General features: G+C 39.6%; 1 protein-coding gene across 8 annotated transcripts in view; it reads left to right on the top strand.

Moving 5' to 3' along the window:
• Positions 1-13,724, top strand: part of EPC1 (enhancer of polycomb homolog 1) — a 111,378-nt gene extending 97,654 nt beyond the window's left edge. For 4 of the 8 annotated variants that reach the window (XM_047755334.1, XM_047755331.1, XM_047755332.1 and 1 more), the window contains 6 exons: positions 292-644; positions 8,625-8,743; positions 8,824-8,910; positions 9,759-9,900; positions 9,989-10,349; positions 12,331-13,724. In XM_047755334.1, the coding sequence (XP_047611290.1) occupies positions 292-644; positions 8,625-8,743; positions 8,824-8,910; positions 9,759-9,900; positions 9,989-10,349; positions 12,331-12,403 (1,135 nt within the window). In that variant the 3' untranslated portion in view covers positions 12,404-13,724. Of the gene's footprint in view, positions 1-291; positions 645-7,885; positions 8,002-8,624; positions 8,744-8,791; positions 8,911-9,758; positions 9,901-9,988; positions 10,350-12,330 lie in introns of those variants that run through there. The other 4 variants (XM_047755335.1, XM_047755333.1, XM_047755336.1 and 1 more) reach the window with 3 other exon arrangements.
• Positions 13,725-15,063: the final 1,339 nt, after the last annotated feature.

Below are 15,063 nucleotides of genomic sequence, written 5' to 3'. Positions count from 1 at the left end.
TTGCTCTTGTGGATAGTATCTACATTATTCTTTAAGGTAGGTTGCTTTCTTCTTTATTTGAATCATTATAAAGTAAAAGAAGCTTTATCAGAAACGGAGTTTTTTTTTTGTTTGTTTTTGTTTTTTAGCCCATATAGCCAAATACTGAAATAATCAAGTTTATTCTTTAAATAAATAGCTTTTAAATAGTATGAGGTAGCTTTGGGAATTTGAGGGGGAGAAAGAAATACCTTTTTAGTATAATTTTTGGACAGCTATTTTACATATATGTTTCTGCCTTATTTTTAACAGGGTCTTATTGGACAGAGCTCACTCAGACTATGACAGTATGTTTCGCCATCTGGATTTGGAAATGCTTTCCTCACCACAACATTCTCCGGTCAATCAGTTTGCCAATACCTCAGAAACAAATACCTCGGACAAATCTTTCTCTAAAGACCTCAGTCAGATACTAGTCAATATCAAATCATGTAGATGGCGGCATTTTAGGCCTCGGACACCCTCCCTACATGACAATGACAATGATGAACTCTCCTGTAGAAAATTGTATAGGAGTATAAATCGAACAGGAACAGCACAACCTGGGACCCAGACATGCAGTACCTCTACACAAAGTAAAAGTAGCAGTGGTTCAGCACACTTTGGTACGTTTATCCGCTATGATGTATGTTTCTGTAGAGGCGTCGGGCTTAGCAATTTTTGGCATATTATATGGTTATACTTAAAGCTGAAAATTCTTTTCTCCTAAAATAGTATTTTTAAAAATCCAGGTTTAAGTATTTATTTGAATCCCAGTTGTACGTCTTCATTTAAACATACCCACATACATAAGATGTTTATTGCTATATGATGTAGAATGTTTCCTGGATGCACTTCATGAACCACAAGATTCAGCTCTTATGTTTTCAGATAATATGAAAAGAACATAGACCGTAAGTTGATAGTGTTTTATGTTTGGATCTTCCTAGACTGCTTAAGACTAGGCCAGCAAGTCAATAGATACGTAAAGCCTTATCTGCTGACAGAGCAACTCAGAATAACACGTAAGAGGGAAATGAATTTTTCAGAGAACAGCATTTAGGTTAAAGGATTATTTTAATAATTTTGGAAGCATTTTCATATAATACCTACTTTAGCATTACGGCTACGTGGTGAAATACGTCTTTAAAAAATGCTGTCTACTAAAAAATATTCCTCAAATTTTAGTTTTCTGTTATAAAGCCGGTATCTATTATTTAAGGCATGTAGATCATAGAAATTCACTATTAAAATTGTTACTGCAGATGTTTATAAAGATAATTTAAGTATGGATTTTGAAAGAGCTGTAGAGGTATTTAGTCCTTAAATATGAAAATATGCTTCTTATTCTTTAAGATATCCAGAAAAGGTTCAAGCAACTAATTTACTTAGTATTTAGAAATAAAGTACTTCTGTGAAATGGAAGTCTTTCAGCTCATAAGAAAAATAAGCGTATTTCAGAAATCAAGAAAAAGAATCTGAATTATTCTGGGGCCTAATGGGTTATTTATTATCTCATTAATATCAGAGTCTATATCATGAAGAGCACCTTCTGTCTGCTTTTATAGTTTTAAAAATCAAAAGGAAAATCTTTCCAATATGAAGGAGGACTTATATATGGCGTGAGTGTAGAGATTTTAATAGTATAAACCTGTAGTGTGTTTCCCAGTGAAGTTTTTTTTTTGTTTTGTTTTGTTTTAAATTCTTTGATGGAGCTGCTTGGTGGCCTAATGGGTTAAGGGTCTGTCATTGCTGTCGCTGTGATCACTGCTGTGGCACAGGTTTGATCCCTGGCTTGGGAACTTCCACATGTCGTGGGGATGGCCAAATTAATTAATTAATGTTCTTTGAGACCAGACATAGAAAATTGGCTTGTTTTATCAGTCTCTGTCTTATTCACTTCTTAAAGGTCTTAAGGATCCTAAAGATCTTTTTTTTTTAACTTGTGTCTAATTTTTAGGGCCACACCCACAGCATATGAAAGTTCCCAGGCTAGGGGTTGAATTGAAGCTGCAACTGTTGGCTACGGCACAGCCAAAAAACGCTAGATCTGAGCCATATCTGCAACCAACACTGCAGCTCTGGGCAACAGTGAACGGGGCCAGGGATCGAACCCACTTCCTCGTGGATATTAGTTGGGTTTGTTACCACTGAGCCACAAGGGGAGCTCCCTAAGGATCTTATAATGATCTTTTGATCTGTAAATTGTTTTGCTCTACTACTTAAGTAAGCATTGGTATTTTAAAACTTATTTGATTTGTGTTTGCCAAAGAATATGAAAAGGTGATTATTGAACAGTATAGTATTACCGAAAATTTAGCTGAAAAAAATATTTAATTAACTGTGTAATTTTCTTATTACTCATTTTCTTCCCCTATCTATATGATTGCACTTTTTAAAAAATGGGTTTATCAGGGTTTTTTGGGTTTTTTTTCTGTTGCACTTGTTTTCAAATTTCCTTTAAATTTTACTAGATCTTCCTGTGTATTTCTAGAATAGATACCTGTTTGAGTATCTATTGCTTTAGGGTAACACTTTATTCTTTCATGTTTGTGAATATGCCAGAAAGATAAAGCTTTTCTCTTCGCAAAGTAACTGTGGACTTATGTCATATGTACCTTTAATCTAAGTGAATTCAACTACAGGCCCCTGGAGAAAAAAAATGAAAATTTTAGCAGTTCAAATGTTGTACAGGATTGTACTAATTAAATATAGTTGTACTAAAAGAGTGAGCCACTCTGGGAATGGGAGAAGTGAGTCTATATTGTTCCTCTTGTAGCATCAATACCTTCATTGCTGCTTCACGCTGTTAAGCATCCCATCTTGGGCAGTGTAATTGTAGTTTTAAAAATAATCCTTTCCATATAGCATAGCCCACAAATACTAGACTACTACACCTGGCCTTCAGCCACAGAAACTCAGATCTAGTCTGATGCCAGAGGGAAAACTGGCTGTGATGGGCTTTTGGAGGAAGGAGGTGGACCTGGTACACACAAATGGAGTTTTCAAGACTCAATTTTTACTGATTTTATTTTATTGTCTTTTTGCCATTTCTTGGGCTACTCCCACAGCATATGGAGGTTCCCAGACTAGGGGTCGAATCGGAGCTGTAGCCGCCGGCCTATATCACAGCCACAGCAGTGAGGGATCCGAGCTGCTTCTGTGACCTACACCACAGCTCACCACAGCTCACAGCATCGCTGGATCCTTAACCCACTGAGCAAGGCCAGGGATCGAACCTCATGGTTCCTAGTCAGATTTGTTAACCACTGAGTCAGGGTGGGAACTCCTGTACTGATTTTAAAACTGAACCATTCATTATATGACATACAAGTCAACTGATATACTTATCTGCTGCTTAAGACAAATATGTGGGTTTTGATTTAGCCATTTTTGATTTTTTCGGCCATTGTTTTTAAATATTAAATTTATATGTATGCTATGCATGGTGATGCCCTCTGCACTGATTTTCCCTTCTCTAAATCCCCTGTAAGGGCCTATTCTCACTTTCAAATGAAGTTCTCAATGAGGGTATCAGGAGCCCATTGTTTGGTAAAGGGCACGAGCTTTAACACACCAACTTTTGTAGCCTGTTTCAACTGCTCGGTCTTTTTGCTTGCTTCCCAATCTTGACCATTTTGCATAGTCATGTGCTAGAGTGCTTGGTCCTCTGGACACTGCACAGCAGAACGACACAATGTTAAGAGTTTTTAGGACCAGATCTTAGTACTTAAGGGTAAGTTATGTATTTTAAATAATCTTTACTTAATATTGACTTGGACAGTTTCCAAATGCATTTTTCTAATTGTTTTTAATGTACAAAAGCACCTTTGAAAATTTAGGTTTGTGGAGTTGCTGTCGTGGCAGCTAGTAACTAGTAACAAACCCGACTAGTATCCATGAGCTCCAATTCAACCCCTAATCTGGGAACCTCCATGTGCTTCGGGTGTGGCCCTAAATAGATAAAGAAAAAAAGGTTTGTTCAGTGCCAAAGTATTCATTTGCACATGTTTGGGTTTGGGAAGGATATCAACTTTTTTTCATAATTAGGAAGGACTAGGAGTTCCCGTCGTGGCGTTGTGGAAATGAATCCCACTAGAAACCATGAAGTTGCAGGTTCTGTCCCTGGCCTCCGCTCAGTGGGTTAGGGATCCAGTGTTGCCATGAGCTGTGGTTTAGTTCACAGATGGAACTACACAGTGGATCCCACAGTGCTGTGGCTGTGTAGGCCAGCAGCTGTAGCGCCAACTGGACCCCTAGGCTGGAAACCTCCATATGCCTTGGGTTCGTCCCTAACAAGCCAAAAAAAAATTAGGAAGGACTTTATAATTCACAAAGACTGAAAACAAGAGAGTTATTTTATAACTACCATTGGAGTTCTCCTTTGGCTCAGAGGGTTAAAGATCCAGCATTGTCACTGCAGTGGCTCAGGTTGCTTCTCTGGCGTGAGTTCTGTCCCTGGCCCAGGAACTTCCATGTGCTGTGGGCACAGCCAAAAATAAATGAATAAATAAATAAAATAAAACCACCAGTATATGTTCAAGATTTGAATTCCCAGTTCCCAGTGAAATTTCTTTAAGTCAGTTTTCTAAGCTCACATATCTTCAGGATAGATTTGGTTTATTTTCATAAGTGAATAGGAAGTTATAGCTTGAACGATATGTTCTAAGTCTCAGTATTTGTGATGGTGCTGTTTACTTCTATTTGTAGTATAAAATTTTAATCTTATTGTAGAAAGGAGTTCTAGATTTGTACATTGAATATATTTATTGTTAGATTTTATAAATTGGCAGGACCTTAATCCTTATCCAGATGTATTTCAGAATTCAGAATTACATGCTCAGCAGAGTCTGGAGTAATACCCATAGTGAAATACATTAGTAGTTGTGAAGTGTGAGAATATTCACATACTCAGTGGAATGTTTGACCCCAAATAGTCTCACATTCAAGACTTTTGCAGCCAGCTGAATTCAGATTGGATATTTTAGGTAACTGATAAGTGCTTATGAACCTGCAGACTCTCAGTTCAAGCTTCCTTACTAGGGGCTCATACTTCATTACTGTTTAAAGTCATTTCGGTTTATTTCTTTATGTATTTCTTTAAGTTACCCCCGCCCCCATATTAAAATAATTGTCTTCTTGTGTACTGCTCAAAGAAATTTCTAATTGAAGAGAATCTTTTAAAATAGGTGTTTGGGTTGGTTGGGATTTCTTTTTCTTTTAAAATGAACTAGACATATTGGTAATGTAGAATTCATCTTCTCAAACAATTTTCAGATTTTTTTTTCCCAAGTACCCGTCATCTCCGTCATGACTTCAGCCTGTCTGCTCTAGCTCAAGATAGTGACTTAAAGGGCAGCAGCCTGAATGCTAGGCTCTTCCAGGTGCTGGTGTTGCGCATGATAGCTCCTCGTGTAAGAAGTGGCCTCGGAAAGTCTTCGATTATCCCACCTAAATTCCCACCCCAGAGAATTACTAGATGCTCCCTAAACGGAGATGGTTTCTGACCACTGCCTAGATAGCTCTAGGGGCAAATTAAAATTCAGCAACTTTCTAGATCAGGTTGGGAGTCTTGTTTAGAAAGTTTGTGCATGTGGAGCAGAAGCTGCCGCCTTAAATTGAAACCCACCGGCCCCATCTGCCCTGGGTGAGTGTGAGTAGGTGTACTTGCTCTCCTACATCACCGTGTCACCAAGTGCTCAAGGTCGTGTCATGCTCCTTCCCTGGTCTCAGCATCTAATCCTGTCCTTGCCATGACTTTGCTCCCCACCTTGGACTCCTGCTTGAAAGGTACTCTAGGTGTGAGATTTCTTTTAAAGCTCGCTGTTGGTACATAAGAAGTTTGATTATTTTTGTAAATAATAACTTTAAAATGAACTTTTGTCTATTTCTTTTTATGTTTAAAATCCTATTGGTTTGGAGGTGGCTTTTTTCCCCTTCCACTGCTAAAGATCTTTGTGACCTCAGATGAAAGTTTCTTCATCTCTAGCATGAGGTTATAGGAGGAAACCACCAAGAATCCCTCCTGATTTAAAATTACCTGTTTCTCTGAAATGATTCTGATTCAAGGTTTGGTCATCTGTCCACAAAACCATCTTGTCCATCTTTGTGTGAACTGCAAACTTGACTGCCACACCTTATCTGGAATCCTTAGACATGCAACCTGAAAACTTTCTTCCTGGATAGAGATTTGGGGAAATATGGTCATTTTTGTTTATTTCCACTGAGCATTACAGTTTGAATTATCATGACGTCCAAGGTTGCCTCAGTGTAAAACCTAGCCTAGATTTTATTTGCCCAAATTTACTGCCTTACCTTTGTCCAAACTTTCCCATTCATTCATACAGCCATTTGGATTGGAATTTTATTTCTCCGAAGAAATATAAAAGTTTAGCACCTCATGGCTGGAAAAGGACTTCATAACTGGACTCTGGAGTATAGAGATGTTCAAGAAAGGCTGATATCATAGGGCTCTAGAATCTATAGCACAGTCATCTAACTTATCAGTTGCATTTTTATGTCTAAATCTGTATCAGGAGGAAGTTAACAGTTGTTAAAATGTAAAATTCCTATAAAACTCTCAAAGACTAAAGACTAAAATGTTGATTTAAATAGGGCAAAAATATTTGGAACTTTTATTCAAATTGATTTCCAATTTAAATATTGCTAATTTTTTCATTAAAACACACTAACACGAGCAAAGTTCTGTAAAAGAATATTTTCATTTATATACATGGAGTTTTTATACATAGATCTTTATAATGAATGCTAAGTTACTGTCTTCTAGATGTATAATGACACCTTTCAGAAATGGTCTGTTTTTTCCTTTTTTTAAAAGTTGACTAAGCATTTCCTATGAGGAAACTCAAGATTTAGGCATCTCACGCAAACTTAGGAAATTAAAGTATAAATCGCAAGAACATATTAGCAAAACTATCTGATAAATTCAGTATCTTTCGTTTTAAACAGTTGCTTTTTATGGATTTTTTTTTAGATAAAGCTAAATATTATGTTAATTACAAACATTCATTCAGGGAAGCATTATTTTTTAACTTTTTCTTCAATTCTGATTTAACCCCATTTCTGTTATGTGGAAATGGTAATGTTGACAGTGACTTTTATTTGGGGATTATCCTCTAATCAATAAAGTCTTTTCCTGGAGAATTCAGGTCTGAGGACTGCACACTAGGAAAAGAAACTGGTCAAAGGAGGGATTGCCACCAGATTTGTAACACCCAGAAGAAGAAAACGAATCATAGCATTTTTCCAACAAGAAACTTTTTGTCTTTATAGCCTAAGAAAATTGTTCAGCTGAAGTATAAGAACCTGTGTAAATACTAATAACTTCTGAGGTTTTCTTAACTATTACTTTGCAGTTATCTGATTTATTCAAAATATGGTAGAATTTCTACCTAACATCTATTGAAGCATTTTGTAGTTGTCTTAGACAGAAGCTATATCCCGGGAGATAAAGATTCTTTATGAGTTGTGAGTGAAAATTACAAAACTTGATGAAGTAATATTTTAACTAAATCATCAAAATGCAGTTAAAGACAATAATCAACTAGTTGACAGTCTTTTGAAAACATTAAACTTTAGATTGAGGTAGTATGCATGGTTTATAGATTCCCTAACTCAGGGATGCATGATAACCCTTTTTTTTTTATTTTAAAATAATTCTTACCCAAACATCACAGGCTTCTTAAAGAAGCCTTTGAAAGTCAGACGTTGTGATTGTATGTGCTTTTTTTTTTTTCTTTTTTCTTTTTAATTGGCAAAAAAAAAAAGAAAAAGGTTTCCTTTTTAAAAGCTGCACACACTTTTTGGGGGGGTAATAAATGAACATTTTTTTGTTTGTTTTTTTTAGAACTGAGCTCTCCATAGACAAACATAAGTAGCATAACACAGTGTCTTTCCTCAGACATCATTCTGTACAGTAAACCAACATAAACAACTCCGTTCTTATTGACTGGATTTTTTCCAGGTGGGTTAATTGGGTGGGGAAAATTAACCTTTGGAGCCTCTTTTCTTCCTGTTAAACTTAAAGGATGGGTTCTTTACCAAAAAAAAAAAAGGGTAATAAACAACCTTATATTTCATATAGAGGAAGAGTTTGTAATGGCTAAAACTAGAATATATGTAGAATAGTTAGTATTTTTACACAGAACTGCTAGGGATCATCTGAATGCATTGGGACAGTAATACAAATAAACTAGAAACCAAATGGTAATTATCAGATTTCTTCTCCAGCTGAGTGTAGAGTTGAAATTTCAAATATGTGGATTTAAAAAGCTGGTATTACCCTTTACACTGTCTCGCACAAGTGTCAGAGCTTACAAAAATAATGGTTTTGAAACTTGGGAAGTGAGACCTTCTCTTTCCTAGGTGTAACTCAGAAAGCTTGATTTCTTTAAACTCAAGACACTCTTGTTAAGAGTGGTTATAAAAATGCTGAGATTTTCGTTTGGAGGCGATCTTTAGAAGGTTGTTAAAATGCTTTAGATCTGCACAAAATCTTTTAAAATGCTCAAGTTCGTGCTAGTATATGGTTAGAGGTGCGCAATAGCAGTGCGTTTTTGTAAAGTGTTTTCTCATTTTATGTTTAGCATTTACAGCCGAACAATACCAGCAGCATCAACAGCAACTGGCGCTAATGCAGAAACAGCAGCTTGCACAAACTCAGCAACAGCAAGCAGATAGCAATTCCGCCTCCACCACTGCACAGGTGAGGGGTTTGTCTGTCTCATGATTATCCCTCATTGTTTCCCACCAGAGTTCATCTCTAATTACCAACTGTTGTCATAGAACCTTGCATCTAAAGAGCAGCAAAGTGGCTTTCGCCTGAATCTGCATCCTAGCCATTCTGTACAGGGTTTAGAAAGAACATTACAGGTGAGTATAGAAGCTGTCACCCTCTGCTCCCTATTTTAAAAACTAAAACTAAAACGCTCAGTCAGATGAGAGGCAGACCCTGTGTTCAAGTCCGATTCGTAATCTGTGAATGTATCTCCTTAACAGACAACCCTGCCCAGCTCATTATCTGGGAGAGTGAAATTACTATTAAAGGTTATTAAAAATTGGATGAAAATGACCTCTTATACTATGAAAAGAAATCACTTTTGAACCTAAAGCGTGACAGATGTTTGGCATTTAAACACATTTTAAAGCCCACTTAAAGACCAAGATTTGTATTTCTAAACATCTTAGGGGAAAAATTCATTGTAAAAAAATTGAAGGGGCTTCTTAATCTTTAGGCTAAGTTTGGATGTGATGTTTTGTTACTTCTATTTTAAAGGGAAGAGTTAATCTTATTGCCCCAGAGGTTCCTTTGATATTGTGTGTGTATATGTGTAAGTTTGGCGACAGAAGTTTACATACTTATTTGTTCCTTATATGAATTTATTCATTCTTTGATTCATTGCAAATCACTGAAATGTTCTACTAGCATATTCCTTCTCCAACACTTTGTGTTAGTGGTGTACTGTTGCCACATTATAAAAGGCTCATTTTGGTAATTCCATGTTACATGTTGTCACATGAGAAGATCAGAATTCGTAATCCTTGAATTACAAGATTCCTTGAACATAATCAAAATTTTGACTGTCAGAAGAGATGAAGATATTTCAGTGGTTTGCCACTTCCATTTATATTCAGACTGATTCGGGAATACCTGTGTAGCTTTACTATGGACTTGAGACTAAGGGATGCTGATTAGATTTGCTTTGCATTTTTCTTTTTAGGGTTTTGTTTCCAAGACTTTGGATTCTGCTAGTGCTCAATTTGCTGCTTCTGCTTTGGTGACATCAGAACAACTGATGGGATTCAAGATGAAGGACGACGTGGTGCTTGGCATTGGGGTGAATGGCGTCCTTCCAGCCTCAGGTAAGGGGGAGGACGTGGTGTCTGTAACCTGGGTCTGTAATAAACAGCCAAGTTGTGGTTGCTGAGATGCTCCTTTCTTTCTCCCCAGGAGTATACAAGGGCTTACACCTCAGTAGTACCACACCCACGGCACTTGTCCACACGAGTCCCGCGACGGCAGGCCCCGCTTTGTTGCAGCCTGCGAACATGACACAGACTTCGAGTTCCCCCAGTGCGCCGAGCCATCAGGGGACTGCCAGTTCTGCCACAACTCAGGTCCTGATTGGGAACAACATCCGATTAACTGTCCCCTCCTCAGTCGCCACTGTAAACTCTATTGCCCCCATAAATGCACGACACATCCCTAGGACTTTAAGTGCTGTTCCATCGTCTGCCTTAAAGCTGGCTGCCGCGGCCAACTGTCAAGTCGCCAAGGTTCCATCCGCAGCCTCCGTAGATGCAGGTCCTCGGTGAGTAGTTCCTCGAGCCTAAGGTGCTGGGGGGATGCGAGAACTAACTTCAGTTCTCTGGCATTGCTCTCTACTTCTTTCTTTGTGGTTTTTGTTCTTTTCCTAATAGACATTAAAAATGTGCAGATAATGCACATTAATGTACATCACTTAATATACATTGAAGGTACAGATTAAAAATGTACAGATGAGAAAAAATGCCTTATTTGAAAACTAAACAGATACATGTAATTCTGTATTGCTGAGAATTTGAGCTAAGGGGAGTATGTTGCCTGTGTGATTGAAACATTACTTTCTTAATATCATAAGAGCTTGTTATTCTGCTTCTGGAGAAGCAGAGTTCTCTTCTTCTGAAGGAGGCTCTTCTCTGACCTTCTGAAGGAGTTCTCTTTAGAACGTCTCTTCTAATTTCTTCCACACCTTCTCATATAAACCAAATTGACAGACCCCACGATGGCTCGTATGCCCTTAATAATGTAAATAATGTCAAGGTGACAGGATTCACCGCCAGGCTGACTTTTCATCAGACCATTAATTTTCTATACTAACTTGTTTTCCTGGCTTTCAGTAGATGGTTTAGAATGTTTGCCCAGGCTCTATTCTGCTTTAAATATTACAGTAATTAACATCCTGCTGTCTGCAGAGTACTTTGGGGGAAACAAAAAGAGTAAGAGGAGCTTTCAGCTTAGAAGACCAGCACAAAAGTGTGAAAAGGGCAGTAAATAGTAGGTGAAAACTGTTGCAGAGGTGTCACAAAGCGTTGTATGTTTGGCAAATTAGTGGTGTATCTTCTGGCTCTAATTTGAACATAATTTCAATGGACGGGATACCTGGGGGATTCTGAGACTTTTGTGCAAAATAAGGTCGGATGTCACCTGGTTTGGACAGAGAGGAAGAAGAGAGGGAGTTGGGGAAATACAAGTGTGTTCAGGGGTTCACAAGTGAACTAGTTTGCAGTGAGATTTGGGGAGGTTAGTAGATGCAGCCGGAAGGGTAGGAGGAGGCCAGACTGACGTTGACTTGCTCCGTGGGCACAGCCGGAGCAGGGAGCAGACTTTGGAGTGAGAGGCTGTAGCTGTTACTTCCCAGACCCCTGCGTCCCTGCTGCTTAAGTCCAGTCGTTGTCTGCGCGGTACTCATCATCCTCGTGAGTATTCTGGATCTAGGCTCAGCTAGTCAGTCACCTGCAGCTCTTCCTTAAGTATATAGTACACGGTTTTCATTGCTATAGAATTCTATAACCACAGGACACCAAGTGACCCCCAAATTTTCTTTTCACGTATTGTAAAAATTAGGGTATTGGTCCCTGGGCAGTCAAAAAAAGAAAAAACAAAAACCTTCTTCTTGGAGTTCCCTGGTGACCTAGCAGTTAAGGACTCAGTGTTGTCACTGCTATGGCTTGGGTATGATCCCTGGTCCGGGAACCTTCCTGGGCCACTGGGGCGGCCACATAGACACACACACCCGCCAACAACAACAACAAAAAGATAAGGGAACGGCGGTCCAGAGGAGCTAACTGAGCTCTGCGCATGAGCAGTCGCGGGGCTGGAGGAAGCTGAGACCCTGAGCTCCACTTAGAGAAAGAGCCTGGACCTCAAGTTCTGACATTAATGGACCTCATATCACATCCTTTCTTTTGAAAAACTCTTAGGAGAGGGCTCATAGAGGAGGAAATTGAAACTGTAAAAACCACAGCTTGGAAATTCTTTATGTGTCTTGACATCCAGGTTGCGTGGGTGCAACTGCAGTTCTGTTGTTAATACAGTTACTGTGGGGTAGGCAGCGGACACAAGCCTGAGTCTGGTTGTATATCTCAGATGACAAAAACTGTAAAGGTTCATCTTCCTCTACTTGCTCTCTTGTCCCAAAGGGTCAGGTCCCTTTCTATCAGGAACAATACGTAAACATCTTTATTGGGAATATCATCATGCTTCATTGCAGTTATTGCTGATACGTAACTTCTTGAACTTGACTTCAACAGGGAAAATCATGAATCAGAAAAGCCAGCACTCAACAGCATCGCAGACAACACAGTGGCGATGGAGGTGACGTAGCTTCCTGAGGAGCGGACCGCAGCCCGGGGGCTCGATTAGGTGCTATGCATCAGTAGCATTTTGAACGCAAGGGAGGATGGGGTGCAGCACATGCGTTTCTGTGGCAGCTGTGGGGACTTGACAGCAATGCTCATCTCTCATGCTTCAATTTTTCTTTTCTTACTGTTAATAGGAAAAAAAAATCAACATCTGTAAATTAAGAATACAGCAATTATCTGTACAGTACTGCATATTTGTAATACCCTTGTATATATGTTACTTGAATACAGAAATGTTCATTTGTGATGCTTTGCACTTGGGGGTGGGGGGTGGGAGGGAAATAAATTGCAACAAAGAGTGTGAGATGTGAGATTGTATAGAGATGAAGTGTCGTCACATCATGTGCATGGTGCGGAACCTGCTGTTTCTCTATTTATTGTGCCGTGTTTACAGGTTTTGTACACTGTACCTTCATTGGTTCCTGTGCTGTAGTAAATGTGTTAGGTAGCTGTGGACTCCTTGGTATTTTGTAAATGGTATAACATAACTTGGTTCCCCTCTGGGTCCCTGAGTTTTCTGTGTATCATGTGAAAAAAAAAAAAAATGGTGACATACATACAGAATTTTACAAAAAAAAAAAAAGAGGCATCAGTTTTTTTAAAAATGGGGAATGTACTGTTAAATGGGGAGCTTCCTGGTCTCCTCTCATTAGGACAAGTAACAAGCTAAAAATGAAGTCTCTTGAATCTTCCCATCCCCACTTGCCCACACCAAGCTGTGGGCAGTTTCTGGTACTTAAAGCACTAATGTTATGTTGCTGCTCTGCAAACAGCCCAGTTAGTCCCATTTCCTTCCACACCAAAAAAGTGTTAAATCAAGTATGCAAACGGAGTCCTTACAACTGGAGTTTATGTTGTCTTGCCCTTTTTTTTTTTAGCACAAGAAAACCTTGTCCTTTTTTATTGTCGAATTGTTGAAAAGACTTCATTCTTTACTTGTTCTTACAAAAAGGAGATAAGGGAGAAGAATGCAGTAATTGCTGTACATGTATCATCATTCCAGTTTCTAAAAAAACAGCCAGCCAGCTTTTTTCCTTTTAAGATTCTCCAGAAGGCTGCAAGGCCAGAACCACAAATATCGGGTGCCTTCCTTTGGAAATATTTGACCTCTCTTCTGTGAAGAGAATGGTACTTAACAGACTATACTAGTGCTTTGTCAGTACCGAAGTCTGGATGCCCAGTCCAATGGCATACATTATCCTTAAGGTTTTTAATCCCACCTGGAAAAATTGTGATAGAATTCTCACAAAATAAACCCAGGGCATTACATGTTGACAAACTAATGTGTAGTGGTCTTTTGCTTTTATTTTTCAACCCAGAAACTTCTGTGTGACTTGAATTAAAATCACTCAGTAAAGGGGGGGGGGGGGGCGTGGGGATGGGAGTGTGACTTTTGAGTCCATTTTTTTCAACATTGATTGGACGATGACTACACGTGGGACTGGTCTAGGTCCTCCAACATCCCTGCCCTCATAGAATTTATAATCGCAGTGGGTGATAAAAACAAGATGAGTAAGTAAAATTTACATTGTATTATGGTGAGTATTTGGGGGGAAAAGTCGAGCAAGGAAGAGGGAGAAGCAAGGGCAGGATGGGGTGGAAGGTGGGCAGGGAAGGGCCCGCAGAGAGGCCGTGGGGGGAGGCAGAGGGTAAGTACAAGGATCCTGGGGCCGGGCGGTGGCTGCTTAGCCAAAGGAACGGTACGCGGCTGGTGGCAGGCTTGGAGGAGGATGGGGAAGCTGCTCTTGGGGGTGGGCCAGGAGGTGATTGTCAGCACTGTGCCGTTTCCTCTCCTTGGGAGCAGATGAGTGACGTGATGGGAACAGGCTCCCCCTGGCTTTGGAGTAGACCAACCAGGGAGCCCACTTAGGAAATAAATTGCAATAATCCAAGTGAGAGACAGTAGTGACGAGAGTGATGGTGAGAAGCAGCTGGATTCAGGGCAGGTGGTTTTGTTTTTCTCCATTTTTTGGCCATCCTGCAGCAGCACATGGAGCTCCCAAGCCAGGGATCAGTTCTGAGCCGCAGTTGCAGCAACGGTGGATCCTTTAACCCACTGTGCCAGGCAGGCCAGGCAGATTTCTAACCTGCGATCTGTTGTACCACAGTGGGAACTCCTTGGGCTGTGTTTTAAAGGTCAACCCAGAATAGCCTGAGGTGTGTGGGAGAAGGAAGATTGGGGGATGACTCCTGAGAATGTGGCTTGAATAGCTGGCCGCTGCTGGGGAGCAGCGAGCTTGGGACAGGCTGGGGTCGGAACAGTTGGAGGTGTCCACTAGGCAGTAGGAGAGGTCGGGGCTGAAGATCAGAACCTGATGGAGTTGAAAGGAATCTGGATGAGATCCCCCAGCCAGTGGGATGAAAGCTTGATGTAGTAAGTACAGCTATCACTGGGTGTTTGAGAGGGTTTGTTTTGTTTTTAAAGAACAATGTTCTGTCACTTTCTACTGCACAGCAAATTGACCCAGTCATATATATATACATATATATTCTTTTTCTCATATTCTGACATGTTCTATCGCAAGTGATTGGATCTAGTTCCTTGTGCTATATACAGTGTGTGAGTTATTCTTACCAGTAAGAGAACCCACTGTCTCCACAGGATCGATGTCCAATTTAGAC

This window comes from Phacochoerus africanus, chromosome 12, assembly GCF_016906955.1.
Source record: "Phacochoerus africanus isolate WHEZ1 chromosome 12, ROS_Pafr_v1, whole genome shotgun sequence".
NCBI lineage: Eukaryota > Metazoa > Chordata > Mammalia > Artiodactyla > Suidae > Phacochoerus > Phacochoerus africanus.
Note: the sequence above shows the minus strand (reverse complement) of the source record. Positions and strands in the feature narration are given on the sequence as shown.